The sequence below is a fragment of the Lissotriton helveticus genome, chromosome 7 (assembly GCF_964261635.1).
Source record: "Lissotriton helveticus chromosome 7, aLisHel1.1, whole genome shotgun sequence".
Taxonomy (NCBI): Eukaryota; Metazoa; Chordata; class Amphibia; order Caudata; family Salamandridae; genus Lissotriton; species Lissotriton helveticus.
Window position 1 is genome coordinate 83,961,106 of NC_136068.1, and position 15,925 is coordinate 83,977,030.

A 15,925-nucleotide genomic window follows, 5' to 3' on the forward strand; every position below is an offset into this window, starting at 1 on the left:
CATTAGGAACAGGGTGAAGACTGGTTTGCATATGGCTGGGTCTAAACTGGGATGGAATGGTGAACAATGGATTTAGCACAGATTTCTTGGCTGCGGGTTAATGTATGATTTATTCAGTATTATGTCCATCATTTGTTTGAATAGAACTATGAAAGCAGGCACAGCTCAGGCTCAGCAGATACCCTGCAGCTCCTAGTGTTGGACAGTGCCTTCAAGCATAGAATTATCAGGTGCAGAATTTGATAACCCTCTGAGGATACTGCTCCCGGACACTTGTCATTAGAGCCCAGGTGGGCAAATGGCAATCAAAGGACTCAAGGCAAGAGATTAGAAAGAGGGGGGAAAAATATGAACTGTCTGTACCAATTCCGAGGCAACTCAGTAAGTAGTAAGCACAACACCAGCTCTATCAGAACTCCTCTCAGGAACGAATACCACAGACAAGAATCAAAAGCAGACTCTGACACACACCCACATGGGTTGTTGGAAGAACATAGCGATCAGGCAAGGCTCCAAAATCATAAAAGGCAATCCCTGTCAGAGCTAACATAGTTTAGGTGGAGGACTGAAAATCTTAAATGACCTGCCAAGACCACAAAAGGAAATGAGGCCTCTTTTGTACCTACTGCTATGGTATTTTTGTTACCGAGACTCCCATTCCGACGATGGGGAATGATACAAAAGCATAAGAATCTATGAAAGTTCCAATACTGGGGCAACTCATGATATGGCTAACACACACGTGCTGGGTTGGAATGTAATAATATCTGCCTGTCTTGACTGGACCCGACCATGAGCAAAACCCTCAGCATACCAGCAGGGAAGGCCGAAAAAGACTGAGTCAGTTGAAATATTATTGTAAAAAGAAACCTGGGAATTGTAGTACTGATAAAGCAAGAGTAACGTTTGAAGCCATGTAAGACGTGCACCACGAAAAGGCAGCAGATTACACAATAAGTATTTTACACAAATTATTTCAGAAAGTTCCTGGATAGACACCCACAAAAGCAAATTAACAATGCACATCAGAGAGAGTGTCATCAAGAACCCTAAAGACAGACACATATTTAAAAGGTGTGAAGGGCAAAGCTAATGGCAATTCACATGTCCCTCGTCTTCGCCTTGCCTGCACGGTTGCTGGTACGTTGCATGACCATCTAACTCATGGAGCTGCAAGAAAAACACACAAGACCAAAAAATACCCACACTTTTAGAACCAAACAGCACTTAATTAAGAATAAACATAGAGACACAGGTCAAAGCTGAGGGCTTCATGACCGTGGCTCCATTGGGAACAGCCCCCTTCTGTACCAACTCCATCATGAGTCTACTTTCATCCAAACAGAACCAAGGGCCATATCTATCATTCCAAATTGCGATCGCAATTCGGCGTTTGCAATCGCAACTGGGCTTAGTGGTATGTATTAATGAAAAACTGCCTTGCAAAATAAGGATTTACACAAAACAAGGGAACCCAAAGGTATAGCACTAGGGACCTTGGGCAGTAACGTATTACAAAAAACAGGGGTCCCTAGTAGTTCAGGGATCTTTCGCAAAAATGATAGACATACGCTCAATAGTATGTATGACCTTTGTCCAGCCGGACAGGAATTTTAATTAAAGTGATAAGCAAGAATAAAGAGGATTTTTTACACAGTGGGTGCAGCCAGCAACCCACAGGGGACAAGACAAAACAAGGGGATGGGGTTAGAACGAACAAGGCGGTCTGTATACTAGTAGTTCAGTGAACAGACAAAAATACATTTTAGAAGCATCATTGTATACAATTTATACTTTTCATTTTACATATGACGCTAAAATGTCGACGACGTTTCGATGCCTATTGTGAAATGAGTGGCATCATCTTCAGGACGGAGAATAAAAAAGCTTGTCTTGAAAATCTTTAGGCAATTTTTTGGCCAGATTTAGGTCCAAACATTGTTTATTTCCAGGGGGCGGTGCCCAATATCAAGGGACATATGGTGGGGTACTCAATTATCTGACCATTTTCCAAACCAGGGCAAGAAAGCCTCTTCATAGGAGACCGGACCGATCGTGTCTCATTCCTGGTTGGGTTGCTCGATGGCAATTCTGGGCTCAGATGGGCGGGGATCGCCCAGATAATTGAGTACCCCACCATATGTCCCTTGATATTGGGCACCGCCCCCTGGAAATAAACAATGTTTGGACCTAAATCTGGCAAAAAAATTGCCTAAAGATTTTCAAGACAAGCTTTTTTATTCTCCGTCCTGAAGATGATGCCACTCATTTCACAATAGGCATCGAAACGTCGTCGACATTTTAGCGTCATATGTAAAATGAAAAGTATAAATTGTATACAATGATGCTTCTAAAATGTATTTTTGTCTGTTCACTGAACTACTAGTATACAGACCGCCTTGTTCGTTCTAACCCCATCCCCTTGTTTTGTCTTGTCCCATGTGGGTTGCTGGCTGCACCCACTGTGTAAAAAATCCTCTTTATTCTTGCTTATCACTTTAATTAAAATTCCTGTCCGGCTGGACAAAGGTCATACATACTATTGAGCGTATGTCTATCATTTTTGCGAAAGATCCCTGAACTACTAGGGACCCCTGTTTTTTGTAATAAGTTGCAAAATAAGGAATCGCAAAATTTGCGATTCCCTATTTTGCGATTCCTTAAATGCAATGTAAGAAGCACAGAAAAAATGTAATTTGGCCTTAAGGAATCGCATTTTCTTTGAAAAATGCATTATTTTTGCATTTTTCAAAGTGCAATGTAGCGCACATACTTGCCCTTAGGGCGTATGTGCGCCACATGTGCACCCATGTTTATTTCAGGGGTGCAACAGGGTGTCCTTTTAACACCCTTGCAACCTTGAAATTGCATTCTCAATTTGCGATTCTCTAAATGCTAATCACAAATTGAGAATGTCTTCCAAATTCATTCCTATGGGCCTCTAGGCCATATCTATCAAGGGCCATATCTATCATTCCAAATTGCGATCGCAATTCGGCGTTTGCAATCGCAACTGGGCTTAGTGGTATGTATTAATGAAAAACTGCCTTGCAAAATAAGGAATCGCAAAATTTGCGATTCCCTATTTTGCGATTCCTTAAATGCAATGTAAGAAGCACAGAAAAAATGTAATTTGGCCTTAAGGAATCGCATTTTCTTTGAAAAATGCATTATTTTGCATTTTTCAAAGTGCAATGTAGCGCACATACTTGCCCTTAGGGCATGTATGTGCGCCACATGTGCACCCATGTTTATTTCAGGGGTGCAACAGGGTGTCTTTTTAACACCCTTGCAACCTTGAAATTGCATTCTCAATTTGCGATTCTCTAATTGCTAATCACAAATTGAGAATGTCTTCCAAATTCATTCCTATGGGCCTCTAGGCCCATAGGAATGGATGGGGAAGGTTTTCTTAATTGCGAATCCCACTTTGCGATTCGCAATAAAGAAATAAGTAGGATTCGCAAATCTTTTTCAAATCATACATACGTCTCGTTTGGTGATTCTCAAATAGTGATTCTCTTTTGAGAATCGCAAAATCAAACTTTCATACATATGTCCCCAAATGTCCATTGGAAATGGCAGATAACGCACTCTGCTATAACTCGATCACAACATGAAATCCATCCTCTCTTGCAGCTGCTTTTTGAGGAATCCAAACATGGATGCTGGTAATGGCAGTAGCTGAAGACAGCAGAGGGATCTAGCAGCAGCAGGAGTCCACAAAGGCGGGATCCACGCCCCAAGTTTCAGATATCCACTTGGAATAGATGTAGATGCAGTGTCTCTAGATAGTCGCTGGTCGTTGTGAAAACATGGCATGGATCCAGCCCTCTTACACCGAACCTGGAATAGGAGGAACATTGGACTCCTTTTGTTGGTAAGCTCCCTCGTCAGTGGGGGAATTTAACTGGGCTTGCAAACACGGTCAGTGCAAAGGGCCACACACTCTACAGCCGTGCAGGGAGAAGGGGGCCTTGGTAAAGGATGTGCTTTTCAGATACTAGAGGATTCTGCAAGTGCACTGGTGTTCAGAGTGAAAAATATTTGTTTCCAATTTAGAGGGCATTTCCGGTGGCACACGAGCTGCAGCCAGTATACAGCCTTCACAAAGAAAACTTTTACAACGAACTACCATTACAACGCAACTTTTACAACGCAAACCATTACAATGCATAGCGCTGGGGGGCGCTCTAGGATAGGGAATAGGTTTAATGTACTATCCAACACCTTCCCTACTATCCACGGGGACTGGAGTTGGAATAGTAAATTAAACTATTCACTATCCAGCGCCCAAAAGCATTATGCTTTGTGATGGTATGCGTTGTAAAACTTGCGATGTAAAGGTAGGCGTTGTAAAAGTATGCGTTGTAACATCATACATCCGCTGCAGCCCCTTGAGTTATCCAACAACAGTCAAGGACGAATATGGCACTTTGTTATTCATTTGATTACGTGGTAAGTTTTGGTGTCTGAATTTGAATATGGTTCGTTTATATCTGGGGTTCTTACAAAATAATATGTTTCGTTATTAAATGCTGTGAGATTTATTTTTGATTTAGCACACATAATTGGTGCGGAGCAGAAGGCTCTATGTAGACTCTAGCACTTAAGACCTGGTGCAATGCTCCAGTGGATGTTGTAGTTCACAGTATGGCTTTGCCCCCCAGACAGACATGTGTATAGAAACCCTCCGTGCTTTCACTGCTGATCAGATGCTAATACTCCTGGAGGACCGGTGGAGCTGTCGATACTTTAGGGGCACTAATTGTGTATATATATTTGTGTATTTTATGAATTATTTCCAATTTATTGGATTTACTGATTGTGATTAAAAACAATGTTGCAAATTTTCTCTGAATTCAGCCTATAATCATCTGTTATTGTTATATATTTGCTTATGTTCTGGGACCACTTTGTTTGTATCATTAATTCACCCAGGTCCCAGTGACTTATTTGGGTAAACCCACGTGTTCCTAACAGATACTGACAAGGGAGCCTTGTAAAAAGCCCTGTGCAAGATAGTAGTGGAGTTGGTCTGTGACCTAGGCCTCATACTGGCACAAGAAGGACTGACCAACAGGATGGTAAAGAACCAGATGGCACTTGCACTCTTCCCTCAGGCCACCCTCATCCTCATACAGACCAACCATAAATTGGGGAAATCTGGAGCCCTAGTCTCGCTGTGACTGGATAATGAATCACATCTTGTGTAAAGGACCCTATGAAAAAAGTATTGTTTCCAAAATATACATTGTACTTAAAGAGACAGACATCATTTTCCACATCTCGAAGACTAAAAAACACAGATTGTCCCCTAAAATCACCACCCTGGGTCCACTTTCCTAGAATTACATTCAAAATAATCTGCTGGATGCATAAAATCTTCTGGAGCAAAAGTCCTGGTGACTTGCAGACAACACCTATTCTTTTGTGTTAAACCCTGGAGCATCTTCCACAGCCAGATGTTGATCCAACAGGGAGGCAGGCCATTAGGGGACCAGTGTTCCCGACTCTGGTGGGCGTGGGTCACTGCACGAATGCGCAACCCATCGACCTGTCCTTCAGGTAAAATTTGGTTAATGGCTTAGTCAAGCTTATAATAGCCTGGCATACCTTTACACTCCCCAGTGGAGACCTCAGACTATAGGACAAGTGGTCATAACCCTCTTGAATCAATGTTGTTTGAATCTGCCTGTGAAACCTGTAACCCGCTGACACCACTTCGCTAGCTTAAAAGTATCATATAGTTTTTGACATGAAGCTGAAGGAGTCTGTCCGGGGAACATGCTTGGCGCCAAACAAAACAAAGTAAACAAGAAATAAGTTTCTGCTACTGTTGGAATTGGCCCTTTCTGCAGGGTCACCCCCAAACTGTTTGCCTTCCTCCTCCCTTTTTCTGACCTTGTTTTTATTGGTTTTAGGACTCTGGGTACTCTACCACTGCGAATTTCCAGATTTGACCCTGTCAAGTGCAACAAGATAGCCCCGGTTGGCCCTTTATGTTTCTAAGCACTATATTTCTGAATATTCTTTAAAAATTCATAATTCCTGTTCTACTTATTGGATTTTGGGAGTTTTCATCTTGTTTTGTTCAATAAATTAAAGTCCTTGTTTCTAAGTAGGTGTGTGTTATTTTTGTGTGGTTTTTCACTTTTTTACTTCTTTAAATGTTGCACAAATACTTTACACATTGCCTCTTCAGTTAAACCTGACTGCTCTGTGCCAAGCTACCAATGGGTGAGCACAGGTTAATTTAGGGTGTGTATCTGACTTATCCTGACTAGGACTGTGGTTCCTGCTTGGACAGGTTGCATACTTCTGCCAACCAGAAACCCAATTCCTAACAGCTATCCTAGGAGTGACTGCATTCAAATGTATTGAGACCATCTTCCTCCATCTGGAAGGGACTGTGTCCCTAAAAACAAACTGCTTAGGGCAGAAGGTACAAAACAAAGACTTTTTATTTTCCAAAATAAATAGATAAATTTCTCATGACCCCACACCTTTGATCTATACACTACATTCGCACACGCATACGTGAAAGGGCTTTCATCAGCCTTAAGGATAATTTCTGCAGGTCGGCTCTGTTGACATGTGCAGTGTCTTGTCTGGCACCCTGCGCACTCAGTTCCTCCTCCAGCTCCTGAGATAGCCTCTGCACTCTGGGATCCTGCAATCGCTGATACAGGTCCACTATGTCCCCACGCCATATCTCTCCTCCAGATCGGGATCTGGCCACAGTGATTCTGAGTGGGTGTGCATTAGATGGAAGTGGCCAGTTGTCGATGTAATGGTGTCCCTTCAAACTAGGCTCCCTGTGTTGCACTGCCATTATATCCAAATGGTCTTTATTTGAGGCAGATCTGAGACTAGCAATGCTACTAGTTAGAGCCATGTCTGGGTTTTGTTGGGTATAAAAAGTTATTTTGTTAGATGGCAACAACCGCATTAGTCTATCCGAGTCAATGGTTCTTCTGCCCAGAGTGGTCAAAGTGACTTTGTAAAAGTCATTGTAGTTGGACCTTGGTATTTTACTGAGAGCCTTCAACAGGTTCTCATCTGACCCTGTCTTTGGGAATTTAACATTAATTTCTTCAATGGTATACTTTGGCGAAGGACTATTGATGCCCGACCTGGCAGAATTGCTGGTGAATCGAAGATACCGCAATTTTTGGCTAGTGAAGTCAGATGCAAGATTGTTGTAGGGGGATGATGAGTCCTGGCTAGTCTGAGTGCAATGAAATCCACCTTGGGAACCAGGGCAGGGTATCTTCTTGCTGGTTACCAGCCTTATGTAGGCATTATTGGCCTTCTCATTCCCCAGAGATACCACTGTCCTGCTCTTGGCATATCTACCAGGGTGGAGGGTGTTGCTGGGGATCACTTCATAGTTGGGGCTTGTCTCTGCTATTAATATTTGAGTTGGCATCTTTCCTGCAATACTTTGGGTATTCCACTGATGAAGACCTTGTTTTGGGAGAGTTACATCTACAAGCCTCTCAATGGGGTTCATCTCTAAAACCTCATCTTTTAGTATCAACTGGACAGGTCTTTGTTTAATCATTGGGTGAATGTTCTGCGTCCAGGTCATTTTTACCTTGTTTGTTGTATCCAACAAATTTGTGGGCATTAACCGGTGAATACCTTGGCTAAAGATGGCCTCTTCCTTTGGGATAGTCACATCAACAACGTTCAAGATGCTGGGGCTTCTGAAGCTCGTTGTCACCAGAGTTGTGTGTTTGGGCATTACCTGTAAACCTCTTTGTATTGGAGTAATCTCTGAAACCCATTTTCTGGGTGTTGAAATCGCAATCTGATTCCTAATGCCAGGGACAGTGATAGTCTGCTGGTTTAAGGCCGTCACACTAACTTTCTCCTCTGAAGGTTCCTCTGGGAGTCTTTCGTCCATGGTCATCTCTCTCAGGTTCTCCTCATCAGATGCCCTAAGGAAAAATGGGGTCCTGCTATTTCTGTAGATCATTCCAGTGGCAAACTTGGTAGTAAGGGTGGATCCAAAAATACTTCTGGCATTGGGTTGGTTCACACTACCACTAAACACCGGTTCCCCAGAAGGAGCCGTTGTCCTCACATGAAACGCTAGAGTTGGCAAAAAACTGCTACCTCTGCTTTCCACAATCCTTGCTTTTGGCATCTCCTGATATGGAGGCAGAGTTTCCATAATCTTCAGGGTTGTACGCTTCAAGGACATTTTAGGGTCCGACCAGCGGCTGCTGCTGCTAAAACTCTGTTTCACAGCCATCTTCTTGCTTGGCATTGCTCTCAGCATCTCCTCGGTGGTCGACTCATGTTGGAGGGCAATAAAGACTTTGTTTCTCTTCTTTTTACTTGGAGTCTGTCGCAAGTCACTCATTCTGTCCTGCCAAGTGTCATCATTTCTTAAGTGCTCCTCTCGATCTGAGGCCATGACACCTTCATCGAGTCTGGAGGAAATTGCAAAGTCCTCCTCAGTCTCGGGGCTTGGTTTCATCTGGCCTCTCCACTTGTGTAAAAATGTTGGGTTGTCTGTGATTGTCTCCTGCCCACTGGATCCTGGGAACAACCAACTAATGTTGACAGTTGTCTTCTCCGTCATGACCTCACTTGGCTTTACCAGTAAAGTCCTGATGCTAAATGGCCCACTATTCTCATTGGTGAACATTGGAAAAGTGACTTTGGAAAACTCCTTATAGCGCACAAGAGGCATCTTGTTGGTGCTCTTGCCAGGTCGTCTGCTGGAGGTGAATTGCAGGTCCTCCCTGATAGTCCCCATCGCAGGGCTACGGTCTGATGACAGGCTCATTTCATATAAGTCCTGATCTGGTGGGTTCTCCAACGTATCACCATCTTCATCCATAAGTCTGTATTTCTGAGCCATGCTGGTAACGTCACTCTGAACATCATTAGGACAGTTGACTCGCTAAATAAACAAAGAGACAATGATTATGCACTGAATGAAGCTCAACTATATGCGACTAGCTTCCTGATGTGCCTCAGATTGGCTTTCACCTCTCTCCATACAATACTTTCCCTCTATCTAAACATTCCTGTAACTCCTACACCTGTTCTCCTTATTTCTCACACTGGTTCCATAAGTCTCTTGATCGTTCCCCACAACCACATTATATCTCATTCTCCTTAGATATTCTTCCTTCAATCACTCTCCACATCTCTTGTTGGTCTGCACTGTTTCCACTGTCACCTGCACTCGCATCACATTTACAAAAGACATACTTTTTGCAATAGTGAACTAACTGAACCCATTAAGCAATCCGGGCTTTAGATCTTGTGTATTTCACTTTCACCTTGGTTTGTGACCCATGCTGCTTTTAGGAGTCATATCTTGCCGAGGGGTGGGTGTAACTTGCATTATTTGCTGTAGCATAATTACGTGAAATTACCAGCAAAATGATGCAAGACTGCGTAGAATTATGCAGGGTACGTAACCCAGGATTTAGCACTATTTTCTTAGAGCAAAATGCACCGTCGTGCCCAGGAAATGCAACAGAACATTATCAACAGTAGCTGCCTGCGCTTGCTAAGTTTGTTGCTCCTGTGGTCCTGCAGTAGGATTTTCGTGGCAAATTACTCCAAATTATGCAAACGGGCATAATTGAGTAACTTTTTCGTAATTTTGCTTGAAAAGAGTAACATGAAATTACTCCGCTTACTCAGGCATAAATACAATTTCTCCACAACAATAGGAGAGAGTAAGGGTTTTTAACAAATCTGTGAGGTGGGAACTCCCGGTCCCCTTCTTAAGTATTCAACAACAAATGGAGGAGTACCCCCTGGAGGCGTAACAGAGAAAGGCTCTGTACCTAGAGCTTAAGGCTCAGTGAAGCACAGTGTGCCCAACCTTTTTGCAGGACAAAGCATGTCCTTTTAGAAGACCCCTCACTCACCAACCTGGTTAGTGACATGCTTCATCATCGGGGTCCCACCCCGAAGGCCGAGTGCCAACAGGGTGTGCTTCGACACCTGACTACAGTGGAGCGGGTATATTTTCTTTTTATATGTGCAATAGTTCTAAAGGTGATAAGTGGTTTAAAAAGGGGCCAATACTACTCACTGCAAGACTTTATTCCCGAGTGATTGAACCCCCATAAAAAAGATGTGACACATATGTCTAATTAGGTAGACTCCGGTGCCTAAGACGTGTAGTGTTTAAAAATAGCGACGTGTGCTATGTGATTTTAAAATTTAGGTCTACATGTTTCAACCATCTTGCGATTGTGGGTTTTTGTCAGGACCAGTGTGGGTGACCTTGCCCTTGATCACGTAAAAATTGTTTGGAACCACAAACTTGTGGACCTTTGCAAAATATAGTCTTCTCCCCAATCTGGAAGAAAAACCTGTAGAGGGAAAAGAAGGGGGGGGGGCATGTTGAGATCACGTAGACAAGCAAAACGAACATTTGTTGTACATTTAACATATATTGTGCTTATAGAGGTAGTTAGCAGAATTAGCTTTGGGGAAACAACCACCTATGTACAGCCTGCTAAGAACACAATTGCACCTCCCCACCGCATTTAGGTGTGTCCTGGTGCTATACTAGCAACAAGCATGGGTCAGCAGCTGAGCAGCTAATTCTGCTAACCACCTCTATCAGCACAATATATGTTAAATGTACAACAAATGTTTGTTTGCTTGTCTACGTGATCCCAGATCCCCCCCCCCTTCTCTTCCCTCTACAGGTTTTTCTTCCAGATTTGGGAGAAGACTATATTTTGCAAAGGTCCACAAGTTTGTGGTTCCAAACAATTTTCACGTGATCGAGGGCAAGGGCGCACCTTAGCGTGTGCGTACCACCCAGGTCACCCACACTGGTCCTGACGAAAACCCACAATAGCAAGATGGTTGAAACATGTAGACCTAAATTTTAAAATCACATAGCACACGTCGCTATTTTTAAACACTACACGTCTTAGACACCGGAGTCTACCTAATTAGACATAGGTGTCACATCTTTTTTATGGGGGTTCAATCACTCAGGAATAAAGTCTTGCAGTGAGTAGTATTGGCCCCTTTTTAAACCACTTATCACCTTTAGAACTATTGCACATATAAAAAGAAAATATACCCGCTCCACTGTAGTCAGGTGTCGAAGCACACCCTGTTGGCACTCGGCCTTCGGGGTGGGACCCCGATGATGAAGCATGTCACCAACCAGGTTGGTGAGTGAGGGGTCTTCTAAAAGGACATGCTTTGTCCTGCAAAAAGGTTGGGCACACTGTGCTTCACTGAGCCTTAAGCTCTAGGTACAGAGCCATTCTCTGTTACGCCTCCAGGGGGTACTCCTCCATTTGTTGTTGAATAAATACAATTTCTCCCAGACCTAATCTTACATAGTGAGCAGCAGTGGCTCCTTCGCTACGGCGGAAGAGCATCAGCCCACTGCTTTAAGAGTAGTGCAGAGGACAAATAAAATTATAATAACGGAATGTTATCATTTTATTTTTCCGTTCCTAGGTGCGGGCAGCGGCGGGGCTGGCCAGATCTGGGGTCAGCGGGAGGAAGGATGAGCACACTCAAAGTGCGCATGATTGTTTGGCCGGCTGTCTTGGGCCGGCCAAACAGTCATGTGCACTTTGCATGTTCCCCACCAGGCTGCATTACACAGCCTGGTGGGGAATTAAGGTTGGTTGACACAAGGGGCATTAATGTTTCCCATTGACCCATTGCTTTCAGGCTAATAGATAGTACTTGCTGAGATAATGAACGTCTGGGTTCATATAAAACTACAAGGTTGAGGTGCGTGTGTGTACAGTATCAATTGGACTGGTGTTTCACGCAGAGGTATATACAATGATTTCATTTTCTGTACCAAAAACAAGTGGCTTCAATAACATAGCGTGATATCACCTAACCTAACGTGAGACTATAGCATGAAATAAATAACACAACACCATACCACTACACTCAACTTGAATCAACTCCACATAATTATTCTCTACTCAATACCACATAAATACACTACACATAAAACCACTGTCACATAGCAACACTCCACACATATACTCCAAACTATGCCACATAATTCCAATCAGCATAATTCCACCCGCCACAGTTTCACACCACACAATTTAACTCCAGACATTTCCATTCCACACCATATAATTCAACATCAAAACACATAATTCAACTCAACAGCACAATTAACAACACACCACATACATCCAATCCATACCACAGAATTCCACATCATGCCACATAATTAAACTCCACTACATACCACTCCACAACACAAAATACCATGCCACAAAATTCCACACCATGGCGCACAGTCCTACTCCACATAATTTTATTACACTTAATACCACATAATTCCTCTGCACACCATGCCACATAATTCAACTACAAAAATGCACTCCAAACAATTCCACAACTAATAATACCAATTCAACCCACATAATTCCACTCCACACCACATACATCCACTCAATTCCACACGGGTACAAGAATTTGTCAGTTACAACGCCAATAGCTCTAACTCTCACAAATGCGAGACCTATTGCATTGCAAATGCTTGTTAAATATGAGAGTGCCTCGCAGTCCTTTTCTTCTGCATCTTCTTTGGTTCTGAGGAGTCCTAAGGGTGACACCCATGGGCCGTCAGGGAAGGTATGGGTGTTTGGGGTGCTGTTGCAATTACCTGCACTGGTGGAAGCAGCTGGGCCTTCCTCGGTGGTCGCATTTGACCCGAGGAGACCTTGTGCTCCACTGCGTGCTAGCGTGCTAGGGTACTCCCATTGCCTTCTCCGTTGGGGTTGTCTGAGCTGCAGGATTGAGGATCTTCCATCGTTGGAGAGTTCGACAGTCCTGTTAATCTCCAGCTTTCCTCGTCGCTGTTTTGTAAGGGCATGGAGGAGGCACTTAACTGTTGGTCGGGCGTCTCAGGCAAGGGGAGATGGCCCAGACCTACTTCAGTAACGTTAAAAGTGACCATCAGAGGTGGGGGTAATAGGAGTGTTTGCAGCCCGTGAGCCACTTGTATGTCAATAAGAGCACTGAGCCGGTGTCCTTTAGGAAGTTGAATTTTGTGTAAATGTTCGGCTGTTTCATGCAGGCTGCAAGGTTGCATCTGGGTGGTGAGAAATTTCCTAGAGCCCCCATATTTTCTGTTACCTTGTCTTTTTGGCTGAAAAGATGTATTAGAAGGCCTTCAACTGATGGTGGTTTGGGCTTGGTTTTGGATCTCACCCGCTTTGTTGCCTGCGCGGGAGAGTTGTTGTCTCCGCTACGCTTCCTTCTTGTGGCAGCTGGGAGGGCTCCTCCCTGATCTTCCCTGACCTCATGAATAGGCCTGATGCCTGGTCCCTGGATGATGTTCGATATCAATGGCCCTGGTGCCGTCTCTCTCCTGACCATCGGCGCTTCCTACAAAATTGGAGATAGGGGCAATAAGATCACTTCCGCAAACCCGGCCAGGCCTGCCCTACCCCCGGCTGCCTCCTCTCACCTGAGGAACAGTGGACACCAGCAAGGAGGCAGCGAGAGGGGAAGTGAGGGCTGTGAACCGGAAAGAGAGGTTGCAACTGAGGTTACAACTTTGTGCGCTGGGTGGGCAGGTTACATCGACACAGCCGCTTGCGGGTCACCAGTTCGGCCAGAGCCCAGCACACCGCTCAATGCAGGGGCCTGCCAGAAACCTCTGGTCGCACCGCTCGCCAGCCCCACATCAGACAAAGCACATTGTAGAATAACTATTGTTGGTGCTTGTTACTGATGCAGAACTGGTGAAAGAGAACTCCCTTTTTAGGTCGAAGCCTGCATTGCAGCGCATGCGCTGTTGCAGGCGAGAGTTCTTGTTAGCAAGAAGGGGCATGAAACCATGCCCCTTCTTCCATTGGCCGGCCTTGCCAAACGGAGGCCTGCCACTGGACAAAGCCCGTGTTCGGATGATTTGTCCGGCTGTGATCCCGCCTCTCGAGGACTGGGTGACGTGACTTACGGTGTCGCAAGCCTATTTTCTAAAATATCGCCATGGCAACCATGAGTCAGGTCACCAGTCCGGGAGGGGCGGGATTCATTATCGCGTTTCCGGCTATTTTTATTTATTTTCTTTGCATTTTTGCAGTCATTCCTGCGCGTTCCTCGGCGGTGGAGGAGGTAGGGGAGAGGCGAAGCTGGTTATTGTTTCCTCCCTGGTGCTGTGATTTAAATGTAGCATGGCATGTGCTTTGATTGTTTCCTGCCTCGCATTATCATGAATTTAGAAGGTTTATTTTAATTTTCCTTCTGATGCTTAAGACTCCTGAATGTTTTAAGGCATCAACAACACTTCCACCGCCCACCCCCCTCCTCCAGTCCTTTCTAAGGGCCCGATTCACAGAATTACCTTAAGACAAAATCCTAAACTTACTACTTTTGGTATTCACAGAAGTTAGGATTTTGTCTTAAGATAAACTTAAGACAGACTTAAGACAAAATCCTAACTTAAGTCTGTCTTAAGTTTGTCTTACGACAAACATAAGACAAAATCCTAACTTCTGTGAATACCAAAAGTAATAAGTTTAAGATTTTGTCTTCAGTTAGTTCTGTGAATCGGGCCCTACGTGACCTCGTCCCGTCAATTGGGCATTACAGATTTTTCCTTTCTTTCATGACCACTAGCCAGCGATTGAATTTTGTTTCCTTTGCTCAATGCTTTTTAAGAGTTCCCTTTTACCAAGTAAATGTTGCACTCTCTAACATAGCCCTCTGTTGAGCTGTGGTTTTGTAATGTTGTTCTATACTTTAACCAACATTATATGACGTAATATAACCCCAAGCTCCTCTGTGCAATGCTTGAAAGACGGGTTTATGCTACATAAAGACCTTTAATTAACACTACAAAACGTCGACCATGCCTACATTTTTGTTGAAGAGGAAGCCCTGTGTATAAAATTAAGGCACTCGCCCGCTTCTTCCGATCTCAAAATTGCTTTGTCAGTACGGCCGGGTGCTTTCCGGCAGCTGCGCTTTATATTTAATTAAGATGGAGGAAGCGGGCGAGTGCCTTACTGTATTTTTGTAGGCAACATCTCGACTTTCATTGCCTATGTGTTCAATAACACAATCAGGCTGAAGGCATTAGGTCCTGCAGCAGGGGTTTCTCGTGTCACTGGCGGTACTTGTGTGTGTATGAATGAATGTAAGTATGCCTCGTGAAAAGAAGGGATGCTGAAAAGGACTCTTAAACAGACTAAATTGAGCAGGGACCCCAGTCTTACATGTTGGCCAGCGGGCTGCACAGGTATTGCGTTGGCTCATTGGCACTTTTAGTCGATAAGCTCCTCGTTTTTGATTGAATGGAGTACTGTAGGCACAGCACACTTCCATCAGCCGATACCACGGCAGCGCTGTCCTTATGTGACCCCCTGTGTAGCAGCTTCTCTACAATCGACTTGCCGCAGGTGGTGGTGTGGCTTCTGTTTTGAGTATGACTTTGTACTTTGGATACAAAAAGGTGTTCTTGCGTGACTGCGAGTGCACCTGTGAATGAGGTGTTACGTGGAAGTGAACGTGTTGAATGAAGTGGCACACCTGTCCAGATGTTGAAAATGAGTAGCCATCGAGGGGTTCTGTAACCTTATGGCTACTGAGCCAATCCGTTCGGAAATGGATGGCAGAAGAGTTGTAGTGACTCGTTTACTAAAGCATGGATGGTTGGTTTTGGTTCCATTGAGTTGAATGATGTACCATAGTCAATTGTCTCGCAATTCTGTACAAACGGGCTCCTGTATGGGTGAGGTTCTGTTTCTATAGAGTCTGAAGAGATGGGTTGGTTGTGCACGAGGAAGGAAAGGCTCGCTGCCAAGGTATCTTGGTTTATCTGTTTAAATGGCTTCGTGGGCACTACAGAGGCAGTTGAATTGTAATCAGAGTTTGATTCTAACCGTGTTGGTCCATCATAGACCATCTCTACCTTTTTCTTGTAAGA

The 15,925-nt window shown here is 44.1% G+C and overlaps 1 protein-coding gene across 4 annotated transcripts in view; it reads right to left on the bottom strand.

Annotated features, from left to right (window-relative positions):
* Positions 1–6,446: 6,446 nt before the first annotated feature.
* The window catches only part of LOC144768137 (uncharacterized), a 166,000-nt gene continuing 156,521 nt past the window's right edge, over positions 6,447–15,925 (bottom strand). For all 4 annotated transcript variants that reach the window (XM_078651569.1, XM_078651566.1, XM_078651570.1 and 1 more), the window contains one exon: positions 6,447–8,920. In XM_078651569.1, coding sequence (XP_078507695.1) covers positions 6,521–8,920 — 2,400 coding nt within the window. In that variant the 3' untranslated portion in view covers positions 6,447–6,520. The remainder of the gene's footprint in view (positions 8,921–15,925) is intronic.